The following is a 16,406-nucleotide window of genomic DNA, read 5'->3' on the forward strand; positions in this document are numbered from 1 at the left end:
ACGTTCAGCGCGGCAGGGGGTTCATGACCGATAAGCACACTCGCCTAGCTCACAACAGTGTGGACTACCTCACATATCTAAAAATGAATGAGGCATGGATCTCGGAGGAATTCAACACCTGTGACAACCACGTTTAATTGAATTTTCTCATGCCAGCCCACACATATCCGCCAACACACAGAACAAATTTTGGTCCCTGTCTTATGTAAATATAGCAGCATAAAAGGCTGGTGAATGGCTAATGTTTAGTGCCACGGAGGAATTTAACACCTGTGACGAGTCTGACGACCACGTGTTATCAAATTTCAACTATTATCATTTGGGATTTTTTCAAGAGGGGGGATTTCTTTAGCCATGTTTTTAATCCAATTTTCGATTTTTAGTTTTTTTAAACATATGTATTTGACATGTATTTGTACTTACCTGCAGTAAAATTGATATTCAATGACCGTCTAATATACCTCCAGCCACATAATTACTTGATATTTTCTGTTCGGTGAATGAATTTTTGGGGCCTGTAGTCCACTGGCTAACAGTAAAATTGATATCCATTGACCTTCTTATATACCTCCAGCCACATAATCACTTGTTCTTTTCTGTATGGTGAATGCATAATTTTTGGGAACTGTAATCTAACTGGCCACAGTAAAATTGTTATACGGTGACCACCTATTGTACCTCCAGCCACATTATCAATTGTTCTTTTCTTTATAGTGAATGAATAATTTTTGGGCCCTGTAGTCCACTGGCCTGCAGTAAAATTGATATCCATTGACCATCTAATATACCTTCAGCCACATAATCACTTGATGTTTTCTGTCCGGTGAATGCCTAATGTTTTGGGCCTGTACACCACTGGCCTGCCGCAAACTTGCGGTTCGCTTACACTTGATCGCGATTCGTCCTGGCCGATGTCCGGCCATCACTAGTGGCAATACCTAATATGTGAACTCTAAAAAAAAAAAAATTGCATTTAACACAATAAAAGCATTTTTGAAACAATAAATATTATGTTTTAGTGTCTCCATAGTCTGAGATCCATAGTTTTTTTTAATGTTTTGGGCGGTTGTCTTAGGTAGGGGCTAATTTTTGGTGGGATGAGTTGATGGTTAGATTGGTACTATTTTGGGTGGCATACACCTTTTTGATCACTTGGTGTTGCTTTTTTATTGCTGTAAGGTGACAAAAAGGGTGTTCTTTTTAACACCGTTATTATTTAATTTCTTTGATGGTGTTCATCTGAGGGGTTAGATCATGTGATATTTTTATAGAGCCAGTCGATACGGATGCGGCGATACCTAATATGTTTACTTTTCTTTTTTCCCTATTTTTTACAATTTTTTTAACTTTATTTTGGGAAAAGGACTCTTTTTTTTACTTGAAACTAAATTTAGTTTTTTGGAAAAGTTTATTTTTTTAACTTCTTTTTTAACTTTATTTTTTGTCCTACTCTGAGACTTTAACTTTTGGGGCTCTGATCCCCTTCACAATGCACTTCTGTTTTGTAATGCATTGGCTGTAAGTATATTACAGACTGTAATACCTTTACAGCTTCCTGCCTTCCATCGGGCTGCCATCGTATCCCCGTCACAGCAGCACCGGGAACCATAGCCCACCTCACACCCAGCACGATCCTGCACGTGCGCGGTCAGCGCTGACCGCGGCATTGCGAGTGTTAATGCGTCGGCATCAGTGTTTTCACCGATGCTGGCGCATACAGCAGGGGTCCGGCTAATAGTGACTGTCGGACCCCTGCAACTGATTGGGCGGGCGCAGCTCCTACACCCGCCCGATCACCATGAAGTACATGTACGTCACTGGTCTCTATGTCCAGGCCAGATATGACATACATGTACGTCATGGGTCCTTAAGGGGTTAATCATGACTAATCATGTGTAATCACAGAAATATGAATTGCGGTCATTATTTTATGCTTCTTTTGTTATGTATTTATTGTTCACTTAATACAGATCTGTAGTTATACCTTGAATGACACATATTAACACAGCTTGACAAAGGCTCCATTGAGTAAATCTGAAACGTTGCTGATATATGGGTGAATAAACTGTTCACCATGTCACGTTATTTTGGAGTGCTGCCTCTTTTTTTTATCTATCTAGCCATCCATCCAGTCATAACTATGTAATCATAACTACTATTTCTTTCTTTTTTTTTACTAAAAACAAAACAAAAAGAAAACCTACAAAAATTCAGTACAGACATAATCATTCATGTACTTCACTGATGAGTGCTCAGCAGCTGCAGGAGGCACACAGGAAGGTTGTTACAGGGGTGCGAAGAAAAAAAAACTGTACCAAGAAAGGAGCACTAGTGAGTAAGAAATAAGCTTCTGCGCCAAAAATTGAGCACAAATGCTTACACAAACACAGCTGCCTTTAAACAGCTGATCGGTAGCAATACTGGGAGTCAGGACCAGCTGCAAGTTGGCGTAGATTTCGTTCTAGTTGCACAAACTGCCAGAGGATGCACTTTATGACAAGGCATGAGCCTCAGCATAAATTGAATGCCACCTCTGGCAGTTCAGGCCAGTGTAGAAATTGCTGTCTTGATAAATGACTGTCATTATCTTTAAAAAAATGTCTGTAGTAGAGTAGTATGTCACTGTATTACTGTGTATTATGTAGATGTGCTGTATTTATATAAGTCACTGAAGACTATAGGATACAATTATTTATGGAAATTGGATTTTTAATTATGTATGTATATATCATGTATAACATTCCTCTTAAATCGTCATGGCTTTTGAGGCCATAGAGACAGTTGCATGCATTGGTAAAGCAAGGAGCAGTCCTCCCCCTGCTTCACCTTTCAGCCTCCGGTGCCACCCAGCAGGCACAATGTGGTTACATATTGTGCTTACTGGGCTGTGTAACAGGAGAGCACAGGCTGGGGAATCAGCCCAACTGATGCGATGTGTCATTGCATTGTGCCTGTTTAGGAGCGCAGGATGTGCTCTGATCATCAGGGGAATGGGGCTAGGTGAGGGTTCACTGTGTTTTTTGGTGTTTTTATTTTAATAGAACAGAGGGCCAGTACTGTAAAAGGGGCTTGACTACTGTGTTGGAGCAAAATGTGGCAATAACTACTGTTTAGGGTCACAGAGTGGGAATAACTATTGTTTGGGGGCACAATGTGACAATAACTAGGTGTGTATAGATACGCATTGGGTGGACTTAGTGGCAAGGCTTAATATAAAAAAATAATAATGATGTGTGCATGTTCCATGATTAATACTTTGGTGTTAATTGTGGTCTTACTGATAAATTACACCATAAATGATCTGCTTCATTCAACAAAGTTCTGTGTATTAATGTAGTATCTGTACATGTTTGTCATATGTGCGATATGTATGCTGAGCTGAGTCTACTCGATACATGGCGGCTGACAGCTGTGTGATACAGGGGACACCGTTACACAGTGAGCAAGATCACAGATAACACTTTTTGTGGTTATTTAACCTCTCAGATACCCTGGTCAATATGAACTGGTGCATCTGAGCGATTTGTTTTCTGATTGGCCCCTTTGTGGCAAAAAAATATTTAGGATTGGGGGGGTGCAATCAGTTGTTATGGCAGCCTGGGGCCTTTTGAAGGAGCCTATGCCTGCTGTTGTAACCTTCCAGTTAAGCCTTTGCCTGGCCAAAATGCTGTTTTGGTCACTTGACCTTAGAAAAACCATTGACTAAAATGAGACTAAAAAGTCACCAAATTGTAACTAATAAAAATGGTACCTTGCCTTGCAAAAGGAAAACACTCACAAAGCTCTGTATAGTTGGAAATTTCCCCTGTTTTCCAATGCAAGATATGGTAAATTAAATGGTTTCATTAGAAAATAAAACTTGTCCTGCAAAAAATGACACTATGCTATACTATCAGAAGTTAAGATGTTATGGCTCTTAGAAGGTAAGGAAGGAAGAAAATATAGTCTGATCCTTAAAGGGAACCTGTCACCGGGATTTTGTGTATAGAGCTGAGGACATGGGTTGCTAGATGGCTGCTAGCACATCCGTAATACCCAGTCCCCATAGCTCTGTGTGCTTTTATTGTGTCAAAAAACTGATTTGGTACATATGCAAATTAACCTGAGATGAGTCCTGTCCCTGACTCATCTCACGTACAGGACTCATCTCAGGTTAATTTGCATATGTACCAAATCATTTTTTTGACACAATAAAAGCACACAGAGCTATGGGGACTGGGTATTGCCGATGTGCTAGCGGCCATTTAGCAACCCCTGTCCTCAGCTCTGTACCCAAAATCCCGGTGACAGGTTCCCTTTAAGGGGTTAACTTGGGAGTGCAGATGGTGGTAATGGGTGAAACATGTGAATAGAGACTTAGAGCAGAGATCTAGACATGGTGAACAATGAGGGTAGAACCAGTAACCTATAAACTATAGCAAGCTATGTTGGATAGAGGAGCTTAAAGGCTATGTACACCTTCAGCTGCAATTTTTTTATGACTGCATTTTACTCATTTTGAGCTAAAAATCATTTTTTCAATTGGTTTTTATTAAAAATATTAAGCCTTTCTGTCAGATAGAGTTAACTGTTTTTCTAGCTGTGAGAATTGTACTTTCACTTTGTGCATATCATCTAATAAACCCTATCTCTGAATGACTAAAAAATAGCCCCCAAAGGTGTACATAGCCTTCACATTGCCAAATTTATGCCCCACCCAGACTTATCCTGTAGACCATGCAAATAACTTTCAAAAATTATGTTTCCAGAAAATATGAATAGTGCAACTGGTTTCTACGTGTAATTTTTTAACTTGGAACAGCCTTAGGCCCCTTTCACACAGGCGAGTTTTACACGCGGGTGCAGTGCGTGAGGTGAACGCATTGCACCTGCACTGAATCTGGACCCATTCATTTCTATGGGGCTGTGCACACGAGCAATGATTTTCACGCATCACTTGTGCGTTGCGTGTTAATCACAGCAAGCTCTATTTTGTGCATTTTTCACGAACACAGGCCCCATAGAAGTGAATGGGACTGCTTGAAAATCGCAAGCATCCACAAGCAAGTGCGGATGCGGTGCGATTTTCACGCATGATTGCTAGGAGACGATCAGGATTATTATTTTCCCTTATAACATGGTTATAAGGGAAAATAATAGCATTCCTAATAGAGAATGCATAGAGGGGTTAAAAACTAAAAATAAGAATTTAACTCACCATAATCCACTTGTTTGCGCAGCCATGCCGGCTCATCACATGGTCCATCACATGATCCATCACCATGGTAAAAGATCATGTGATGGACCATGTGATGAGCGCAGTGACGTCATCAAAGGTCCTATTCCTCAAAGAAGAAGACGGAAGAGATGCCAGCTGCGTGAACAAGTGGATTAAGGCGAGTTACAGTTTTTTATTTTATTTTTTAACCCCCCAGCCCTATTGTACTATGCATTCTGTATTCAGAATGCTATTTTCTCTTATAACCATGTTATAAGGGGAAATAATACAATCTACACAACCTTGAACCCAAACCTGAACTTCAATGAAGAAAAATTCATTGCACCCGCGCGATAAAAACTGAACAATGGAACGCAATCGCAGCCAAAAATGTCTGCAATTGGGTACCTGCTTGCGCGGGTTTGCCGCAACACATCCGGACCTTATCCGGACACGCTCGTGTGAAAGAGGCTTTATGTTAAGAACCATGGAAGTTCTGATAACGAGAGATAAAGAGCGAATGCCTCACCATCTTCAGAGATTCAATAGGTGAACATTAGAGTTGAGCGAACCTTCCTTTTGGCAGGTTCGGGTTCTGGGTTTAAGTGAATTACGTAATGGATTCCATCACGTAATTTACTGCCGGCATGCCGCATAATACAAGTGTATGGCCAGCTCTGAGGGTTCTGTTCTGCTGGCCATACACTTGTATTATGATGGCATGCAAAATGGAATGCCACTAAAGCCATTCTGTTTGGCATGCCGGCATTGAATTACATTATAGATTCTGTGAGAATGGAATCCATTACGTAATTCACTTAAATCTTGAAGTCAAACCTGCCAAAAAGCAGGTTAGCTCAACTCTAATTAATATAATATCTAATATACACACAGGAAGAAGAATGTATTTCAGGACCATGAGGCAGTTTTACTGTCCTAATATCTAGTGTAAACTAGACTACATAGTCCAAGATGCACCAAAGATATGCAAAGTCCTCTTCTGCGGTTATAATTACGTTATTCTTTTCCAAAATAGGAACAGAGTCCGGGAATCACCGTATCCGACATATGCCAGACCGCCAGTGCCCGAATGTATCCTATTCTCTTTAATGGGATCCTCCGGATCTCTGACATGAATACCAGCTTTCTGCTGGCAAAATACCACTGCCTGCAGAAAGTCGGTATTTACGCCAAAAACACAGCAGGCTCTATTGCAGTGAACGGTTTTCATCAGTTTCTTGCATATGCTGGATACGGCAATTCTGATATTCTGTTCTTAAGCGGGTGCACAATGGATCTACCTGGTTTCTGGTATGATTACCGGCTTTCTGCTGGAAAAATACCACTGCTATTGAAAGCTGGTATTCAGTTAGTAACAGACCCCTTTATAGTGAACAGCATCTGTCAGACTCTGGCATTCTCCAGCAGATGCTGGATATGGCAATTCTATTATTCTGTTCCTTTGCCAGAATAGATGGCTAAGTGGCTAAGGCTGGATAATAAAACTAGACAGTTTGGGGTTTTGTTGTTGGTCAAATCAATTTGTGGTGACATTTTGGCGCATCTTTAAGCCATACACTTTTCTTGGCCTTTGAAAGACATACAGTACAGACCAAAAGTTTGGACACACCTTCTCATTCAAAGCGTTTTCTTTATTTTCATGACGATGAAAATTGTAGATTCACACCGAAGGCATCAAAACTATGAATTAACACATGTGGAATTATATACATAACAAAAAAGTGTGAAACAACTGAAAATATGTCATATTCTAGGTTCTTCAAAGTAGCCACCTTTTGCTTTTATTACTGCTTTGTACACTCTTGGCATTCTCTTGATGAGCTTCAAGAGGTAGTCACCTGAAATGGTTTTCACTTCACAGGTGTGCCCTGTCAGGTTTAATAAGTGGGATTTCTTGCCTTATAAATGGGCGTTGTGGAGAAGTCAGGTGGATACGCAGCTGATAGTCCTACTGAATAGACTGTTAGAATTTGCAGACACATCTCTAGAACAACTGTTAAGAGGAGACTGTGTGAATCAGGCCTTCATGTTAGAATATCTGCTAGGAAACCCCTGCTAAGGACAGGCAACAAGCAGAAGAGACTTGTTTGGGCTAAAGAACACAAGGAATGGACATTAGACCAGTGGAAATTTGTGCTTTGGTCTGATGAGTCCAAATTTGAGATCTTTGGTTCCAACCACCGTGTCTTTGTGCGACGCAGAAAAGGTGAACGGATGGACTCTACATGCCTGGTTCCCACCGTGAAGCATAGAGGAGGAGGTGTGATGGTGTGGGGGTGCTTTGCTGGTGACACTGTTGTGGATTTATTCAAAATTAAAGGCATACTGAACCAGCATGGCTACCACAGCATCTTGCAGCGGCATGCTATTCCACCCGGTTTGCGTTTAGTTGGATCATCATTTATTTTTCAACAGGAAAATGACCCCAAACACACCTCCAGGCTGTGTAAGGGCTATTTGACCATGAAGGAGAGTGATGGGGTGCTGCGCCAGATGACCTGGCCTCTACAGTCACCGGACCTGAACCCAATCGAGATGGTTTTGGGTGAGCTGGACCGCAAAAGGGCCAACAAGTGCTAAGCATCTCTGGGAACTCCTTCAAGGCTGTTGGAAGTCCATTTCAGGTAACTACCTCTTGAAGCTCATCAAGAGAATGCCAAGAGTATGCAAAGCAGTAATCAAAGAAAAAGGTGGCTACTTTGAAGAACCTAGAATATGACATATTTTCAGTTGTTTCACACTTTTTTGTTATGTATATAATTTCACATGTGTTAATTCATAGTTTTGATGCCTTCAGTGTGAATCTACAATTTTCATAGTCATGAAAATAAAGAAAACTCTTTGAATGAGAAGGTGTGTCCAAACTTTTGGTCTGTACTGTATACAACTGTATAATATTCAGTTGCATACAACGAACCTTTAAATTCAAAATGTATGGCAGACATTTTTCCAGGCTCTATGCCTAAGGTAAAGAGTACAAATTATCTGAACAGAACCATAAAAAGTAAGAATCATCATCTAGTTGAATACACTTAAAATGTATAAGCTTGCTTTCATGCTAATTCATTAAACTTTTATACATGATGTTTAATGCAATTGATGCTGCTGTACATACAGGATATTCTTTTAATAATTTGGCCACTGAACAGATTTTAACACTCTTGAGTTTTCTACTGTATGTTTATTGAAACATGTATTCTTTTGTCTTTGGTACAAGCATTGCTTCAAAGGTCACTGCATTTGGTTAACTCCTGAAATTCTTCGGCAAGATGGAAATTGGGGGCAATGGAGTAAATTTGGTTCCTGCTCTCGAACATGCGGAACAGGTGTGAGATATAGAACAAGAAGCTGTGACAATCCCCAGTAAGTGTTATTTTATATATATATATATATATATATATTTATTTATTTATTTATTTATTTTTTTGTGTAAATGCATTTTCAGTATAGTTATAGGTTATGTGGTATGTGACCCCTCCAATCACTGGAATTAAAGAAGCACTCCAGCAAAATAAATTTGCCTGTACAGTACAGCATTGTTATAAAACAATGATGTACTCCGTTTGTATACCTGTTTTAGTTGATGACATGTATCGGTTGTCTGTTATCTTGATTCTTTCTTCCCCACTGATGTGTTTCTACTAATGCAAACTACATTTTCAATCATGGATCTGGTTTTGCAAAGTTAGAATGTGTGAAGTTTCAATACACTAAGGAAAGTAAGCTATAGATCAGTGACGTAAGACCTATGTCCCTTACCTCACAAATCTCAGTATATTCCTTTGCTCTGCAGCTTTTGCTTGTGTCCCCTACCCCATGTTAGTGATAGGTTTCTCCTTGTCATCACTTATAAGAAGTAGGAGAGCAATGTGAAGTGGCATGTCATATACTGTCAGAGACTGTATACAAAGGTAGAAAGAAAGGGTTATGAGTTAGGGAAGTATTACATTGTAGCTCTATAGCTAATTATCATATGGACTCTTCCTCTAACAGTATATCACTGCACTTCTGGTGTTTAGAAAAGGCAGCAATTATATCATCCGGACATGCAGAGATAAAAAGGAGGATGCAAGAAAGAGGTGTCTGAGACCAATGTAGCCTTGTTGTTCACAGGAAGTAGACTGACCACCGTCTACACTGGAAAACATGCACTGGATTGGTGGTCGTAGTGGAGATCATATGACCATGTTTGCATAGTGAAAAGGTTAAAAATATATGGATGCAATTGAAATAGGATAACACAAACCACACTGCTAGAATATTGGAAGTGATGTAGTATTATGCACTGCACAACTTATAAATTGCAACACCAAGAAGAAAATCACAGGATTGATAGACATGTTAGGCTGAGTTCACATCACCATTTAACCTTCTGTTCTGATCCATCAGAACAGGAAAAAAACTGTGGAGTACCTCAGGGGTCAGTATTGGGCCCTGTTCTCTTCAATACATTTATTAATGATCTTGTAGAAGGCTTGCACAGTAAAATATACTTTTTTGCAGATGACACTAAACTGTGTAAAGTAATTAACGCGGAAGAGGACAGTATACTGCTACCGAAGGATCTGGATAGATTGGAGGCTTGGGCAGGGAAGTGGCAGATGAGGTTTAACACTGACAAATGTAAGGTTATGCACATTGGAAAGAATAATGCAAGTCACCTGTACATACTAAATAGTAAAACACTGTGTAACACTGACATGGAAAAGGATTTTGGAATTTTAGTGAACATCAAACTAAGCTGTAGAAACCAGTGCCAGGAAACTGCTGCCAATGCCAATTAGATAATGGATTGCATCAAAAGGGGCATAGATGCCTGATGAAAACATAGTTCTGCCACTTTACAAATCACTAGTCAGACACCCATGGAGTACTGTATACAGTTTTGGGCTCCTGTGAGCAAGGCAGACATAGCAGAACTGGAAAGATTTTAGATAAGGGCAACTTTGTTTTTATTACTAAAGTATGAAAGGGCACTCAAGGATCAAGACATGAATGGAGTTAAAAAATTCAGGATTTATTTACACTAACATTCCGTGACTAACCAATATATGGGAGTCACAATCAAATACATAAAATGGAACAAGAAACAAATACTGCCAGTGAATAAGCATGGAAGTCAAGGTCGCACAAGCAAAGGGATTGTACTGATCTAGCCTCCGGTCATTCAGAGACAGATAACTTTGAACAGATATGCAAACATAAATATTAATTAAAAAAATATAAGATTAAATCCACATGGTTAATATGTCCAATCCGGGTTAATGAAGTGGTTAATATTGTGGTTAGTAATGTAGTTAGGGTGACAGTTTTTCCTCAAAAGTAGAGTTCCTTGTCAGGGATCACAAGTTCCTTAAATCGATGTCGCAATTAAGGTAATATACAGTTCCTCATAAAAGGTAAGGTGTAAAATAAAAGTTCCTCTTCAAGGATATAAAATTCCTTATGTAGGTATGGATGAGATACACATGTGAATATAAATTAAATACACATACCTAATGTCCTCCTAGACTTATAGCGACAATGTCCATGTGTGCATAAAGGAAAGAAAAAGTGGCCACTTATATAAAAACACAACCGATGCTGCAATAATATCAATTGGGTATGCTACTTAAACTACGTTACCCCCTCTTTGGGTTCCCGTCTCGGCTGTAAGCAGTAATACGATGTGGAAGCAGAATGCGCTGCACTGTAAAAGCCGGAGGTATTGGTTGCGCTACAGAAGCCGGGAATCTTGGCGACTCACATGATGTATCTCCCGTGATGTGTTACGTGGTGTCCCACGTGATTGGACGGTCTGATGTAAATTAAAGTTAGTGCGGGAATATCCTGCTGTATTTCAGGAGGCAAGGCGAAATGTCCAAGTCAGCAGCTTCTTGGACATTATTCCGCAATACTCATGACACTGCTTTTTCTTAATACCAAAACGCATTTCGGGGTATCGACCTGCTTCTTTAGTGGTTAGCAGTGGTATGAGCTTTCTAACCTTTTTATAGGCTGGGTCATCATTAAAGAAAGGCGAATATATATTGCAATGTTCTGTGTTTTATAAAAAGTGATCTGGATCCTTTTATCAAACAGAAGGGGGAAATTAACATCACACTTAGCGGGGTTGTCTCCCCCTCTTCCACTGAAGTGGCAGTTACCCCTACCGCTGGCCCTTCGGTCTCAGGTTCCAAGGGTTCTGGTCTACCCCCTGAGCCAGGCCACTCTGCTAGTGTTACCCCTGTCTCATGGGTATCAGTTACTCTCATAGCAGGTCACAGTGCCGGGAAGCCCGGGATGTCTCTCCATATTATGAGAGACACCCCAAGGTATTCGCTGAGGGGCATATTGAGTCCATGAAAGATTTAAATTTTTGTCCTAAGTTAGCGGAAAGTGAGACTTTGTGAGAAAAAAAAAAAAAAAACAATTTCCACTAACTTATGCGGGAAAAAAAAAATTTCTATGAACTTGCCAGGCCCCTCATTGGATACCTTGGGGTGTCTTCTTTCCAAAGTGGGGTCACATGTGGGGTATTTATACTGCCCTGGCTTTTTAGGGGCCCTAAAGCGTGAGAAGAAGTCTGGGATCCAAATGTCTAAAAATGCCCTCCTAAAAGGAATTTGGGCTCCTTTGCGCATCTAGGCTGCAAAAAAGTGTCACACATCTGGTATCGCCGTACTCAGGAGAAGCTGGGGAATATGTTTTGGGGTGCCATTTTACATATACCCATGCTGGGTGAGATAAACATCTTGATCAAATGCCAACTTTGTATAAAAAAATTGGAAAAGTTGTCTTTTGCCAGGATATTTCTCTCACCCAGCATGGGTATATGTAAAATGACACCCCAAAACACATTCCCCAACTTCTCCTGAGTACGGCGATACCAGATGTGTGACACTTTTTTGCAGCCTAGGTGGGCAAAGGGGCACATATTCCAAAGTGCACCTTTCGGATTTCGCAGGCCATTTTTTACACATTTTGATGGCAAAGTACTTCTCACACATATGGGCCCCTAAATTGCCAGGGCAGTATAACTACGCCACAAGTGACCCCATTTTGGAAAGAAGACACCCCAAGGTATTCCGTGAGGGGCATGGCGAGTTCCTCGAATTTTTTAATTTTTGTCGCAAGTTAGTGGAATATGAGTCTTTGTAAGGAAAAAAGAGAAAAAAAAAAAATCATCATCATTTTCCGCTAACTTGTGACAAAAAATTAAAAGTTCTATGAACTCACTATGCCCATCAGCGAATACCTTAGGGTGTCTACTTTCCGAAATGGGGTCATTTGTGGGGTTTTTCTACTGTTTGGGCATTGTAGAACCTCAGGAAACATGACAGGTGCTCAGAAAATCAGAGCTGTTTCAAAAAGCGGAAATTCACATTTTTGTACCATAGTGTGTAAACGCTATAACTTTTACCCAAACCATTTTTTTTTTTGCCCAAACATTTTTTTTTATCAAAGACATGTAGAACAATAAATTTGGCGAAAAATTTATATATGGATGTAGTTTTTTTTGCAAAATTTTACAGCTGAAAGTGAAAAATGTCATTTTTTTGCAAAAAAATCGTTACATTTTGATTAATAACAAAAAAAGTAAAAATGTCAGCAGCAATAAAATACCACCAAATGAAAGCTCTATTAGTGAGAAGAAAAGGAGGTAAAATTCATTTGGGTGGTAAGTTGCATGACTGAGCGATAAACGGTGAAAGGAGTGTAGTGCCGAAGTGTAAAAAGTGCTCTGGTCATGAAGGGGGTTTCACCTAGCGGGGCTGAAGTGGTTAACTAAAATTAATAACATAAGCTGGCAAGCAGGTAAAGATATGAGTCATTCAAAAGCATAGCTGCACAGGTGGACAGGCAACCATTGGTCAGACCCCTGAAGCCATGGGGCTGAAGCAACCACCAGGGTCCCATGGGGCCGGGCAGCCGCCGGGATGCGAACTTTAGAATTAAGGACGGCTGGGGAAAAGATTGGGCCTTAACCCAACGGGTTTAGTAAGCAACCGGGACTCGATAACCTAGAAAGACAAAGACATGGACTCGCATAACCTCCAACAGAAACCTGGGACACTAACCAGCCTACAACCATGTCGTACCCTTAACAAACAAAACATGAAAAGCGGTAAAGGGTCCCCCGGAGCCATGAGGCCGGATCGGTCATAGGGCCCCGAAGCCAGAGGGATGACGTTGCGGTGACTATAAGTAATTAAAACGTAAGCCGGACCTGATGGCATATGAAACGACTTGAATGATTGGATTGGCTAGAAGGTGGCCTAAGGAACATGACTGCCAACAGGCGTTAAAAATATAGACATTAGTAATCCGAAGCACATGCATACATAAAACAGTAACCACCGCGAACCATAAACGTAAACATGAAATGCCTGGGGCATTGCAAGTTCCCTAAGAGAAGTCTCTTATCGTGACAAACAAATGAACAGCTTGTGAAAACATAGCAGGAAACGTACTCCTATCGGCCCACTGACCTCCGCTGAAGAGCTGTTTGGTGAACTGGGGCAGGAGACCAATCTGAGTGAATACGAACCAGAAGTAAAAGGAGACCAGTCTGAGTGAATACGAACCAGAAGTAACAGGAGACCAGTCTGAGTGATCATGAACCAGGATTAAACAGAAAGTAGGCCTATGGAATGTAACAGACCACCGAGGAAGGGAACGTAAGCCTGGAAAGAATGCAGTTATGTTTGTCAGGAGAGAGGTACCAGAGCAGTGGGTGCAGACTGCCCCGGTGAGATTGAGCAAAACCATGATGTAGCAATAAACAGGAGAATGCAGCTTTGAGTGGGAGCAGAGTACAACACATGATGTAACAACAAATGGGTGAATGCAGCTTTGGATGTGAGTGGTACCTAAAAACATGGTATATGCGCAGCTCTGAGTATGGGTAGCGCATGAAAAGCATGGTATAAAGCAGACGTATAAATGCAACCTGAAAGTGAGCAGAGTATTGACGTGATGCGAAAGCAGACATGTGGACGCAGCTCTAGTAGTGAAAGGAGTATAGGACAAGATGTGAAAAGCAGACATGCGGACGCAGCTTTGGATGTGAACAGAATATTAACTTGATGTGACCGCAGACATGGAAAGCGGCTTTGTTGAGTGGGGTATACAACCTGGTGTAGCAGTAGAAGTGTGAACACAACTTTGGGTATAAGCAGAGCATGAAAATTGGTATAAACGCAGCTCTGGTTGTGAGTGGAGCAAGGTGTGAACACCAGGGTGGTGCGTCCAGAGCATGAAAATGGAGTAACAGTAGCAGCTATGGCTGTAAGCCGAGTATACAACATGTGATAACAGGCATGTAATACGGATCTGGCTGTCGGCTGGGGACGGAATGAGATGTAACAGCCAACAGGTGAGTGCAGCTTGAATGTGAGACCAATCTGAGTGAATACGAACCAAGAGTAGAAAAGTGCAGTACAGTAAGGATGTGCGGATGCAGCATAAGACATTAAATAAAAGCCAAAAGTGTAAATGCCGCTCAGGATAACAGCGGAGCATGAAAGTATGAGATTGTGGATAAGCTCTGCCTGTATATTTATGTTTAAATTGTACTGGAGCTGTCATTTGGCATTCCGGGCACTAAAGGCCGCTGTTTTGCAGCACAGTCAGCATGCTTCTGGGTGAACCAGTAAGTGTTGATCTGACATGGTGGAAGGATTGTGCTGTGAGGGGCTGAATCCGATTCCATCCTGGCTTGCAGATGTCCGGCAGTGAATGGATACTCAAAGGAAGGAGAGTATCTGCTGTCCCCTGTCTGGATCCAGCACTTTGAAAGAGAGGTTGTCCCAGGAAGACCAGTTCCAGTGTATGGGCAGAAAACCTTAGCATCAAGCAAGGCCGCACGGTTGCTGAGAGCTTGGTGGCCATCCCGGGTAAGCGGCATCCTAGGGCCCAGAACGGATGTAGGTCAGTACACCTGATTACCAATTGTACTTTACTGTTTGGCGCCTAAAGTAACAGAGACTAGCCTAGGCCTTGTACGCGCTAGTTAGATAGGGTTATAGCTTTGTTAGGCCTTACTGTACTGGACTGCAGCGCAGTAATTGACTTGCAGGCTCTGCTGCGTCTGCCACCCGTTAGGTGTGTCTTCTATAGCGGCACAGTACGACTTGTAGGCTCTGCTGTGTACGCCAGCAGGCTTACATTCTTGCATATAAAGCTGGTGTCAGTGTTGCTTCCATGTCTGTGACTTTGCTGTATCCTGGGGAGCCCACGGCTTACGAAAGTGAAATTCATGAAGTTTAAAGATGGTGGTAGCGGGGGGAAAAGAGGGGGGGGGGGGACACATGGCAAGGAACAGCTACAGCAAAAGGCCTAAACAATAAACGGTGCGTCCGATCTCCAAACATGACGTCAGGTGCAGCCCGGGTAACTCTTACTTCAGCCGGATTGCTGTAAAGAAACTTTTTATATGAGACGAACGAAGCAAAGTGAAACTTGTAAGATTTATAGGAACCAACTCTTATTACCAACAAACAAAAATGAAAAGCAAATGGAAGTATTTAGGCCCAAACGAGCAAACCTGAGGTAGCAGATTCTGAGGCGAAGCCTCCCTTTCACTAACAAAGTCGGATCCGACCGGCCTGGAGAGACAGCCCCGGCCCAACCTACTTACATAATATGGCGCGTGCATGCTACGGTAGCAGAGAGAAAAATAACAAGCTCCATGCTGCAAAGAAAGAATCCTACCACCAGAGAAGCTAGTGTGCGAATGGCACCTGAAAACACACACCTGTGAGTGAGGGTGTGGCTCGTATATGAAGAGCCTCCACCCCTCCCACAAATGCAGGCTGACTAATCAGCCTTACCAACATACGCACTGCAGTGTTGCAGTTATTTCTAGTGAAAGCATATTGGGGCGTATTTCAGTACTGCAAGAAATATGTATACGCACTTTACTCTTTAATTTTTTTCTGGTCAAAGCGTATAGGGTCGTATTTTAGTACAACAAGAAAAATATATTCTCAGATGCCTGAATGTTTCTGGCGGAAGCAGAGGTCGCAGCAGAGTAAGGGGTCGTGGCAGCAGTAGTCACAGTGAGAGGCCTGAGCTCCCGGTGTCATCTAGCAGTCGTGTCTTGACCAGCAACCCTGCGGTTCTTGAGTGGTTAACTCAGTCATCCATATCATCCCAAGTGACATCAGACACCTGTTACGTTCGTGAGACAGAACCCTTAGTTGGC

At 41.6% G+C, this 16,406-nt stretch overlaps 1 protein-coding gene across 1 annotated transcript in view; it reads left to right on the forward strand.

The window, feature by feature from the left end:
* The window catches only part of LOC122928255 (A disintegrin and metalloproteinase with thrombospondin motifs 2-like), a 670,803-nt gene that overhangs the window by 342,894 nt on the left and 311,503 nt on the right, over nucleotides 1-16,406 (forward strand). Inside the window, exon 11 of the mRNA XM_044280912.1 lies at nucleotides 8,436-8,581. Within this exon, the coding sequence (XP_044136847.1) occupies nucleotides 8,436-8,581 (146 nt within the window). The remainder of the gene's footprint in view (nucleotides 1-8,435; nucleotides 8,582-16,406) is intronic.

Source organism: Bufo gargarizans, chromosome 2, assembly GCF_014858855.1.
Source record: "Bufo gargarizans isolate SCDJY-AF-19 chromosome 2, ASM1485885v1, whole genome shotgun sequence".
Lineage (NCBI taxonomy): Eukaryota > Metazoa > Chordata > Amphibia > Anura > Bufonidae > Bufo > Bufo gargarizans.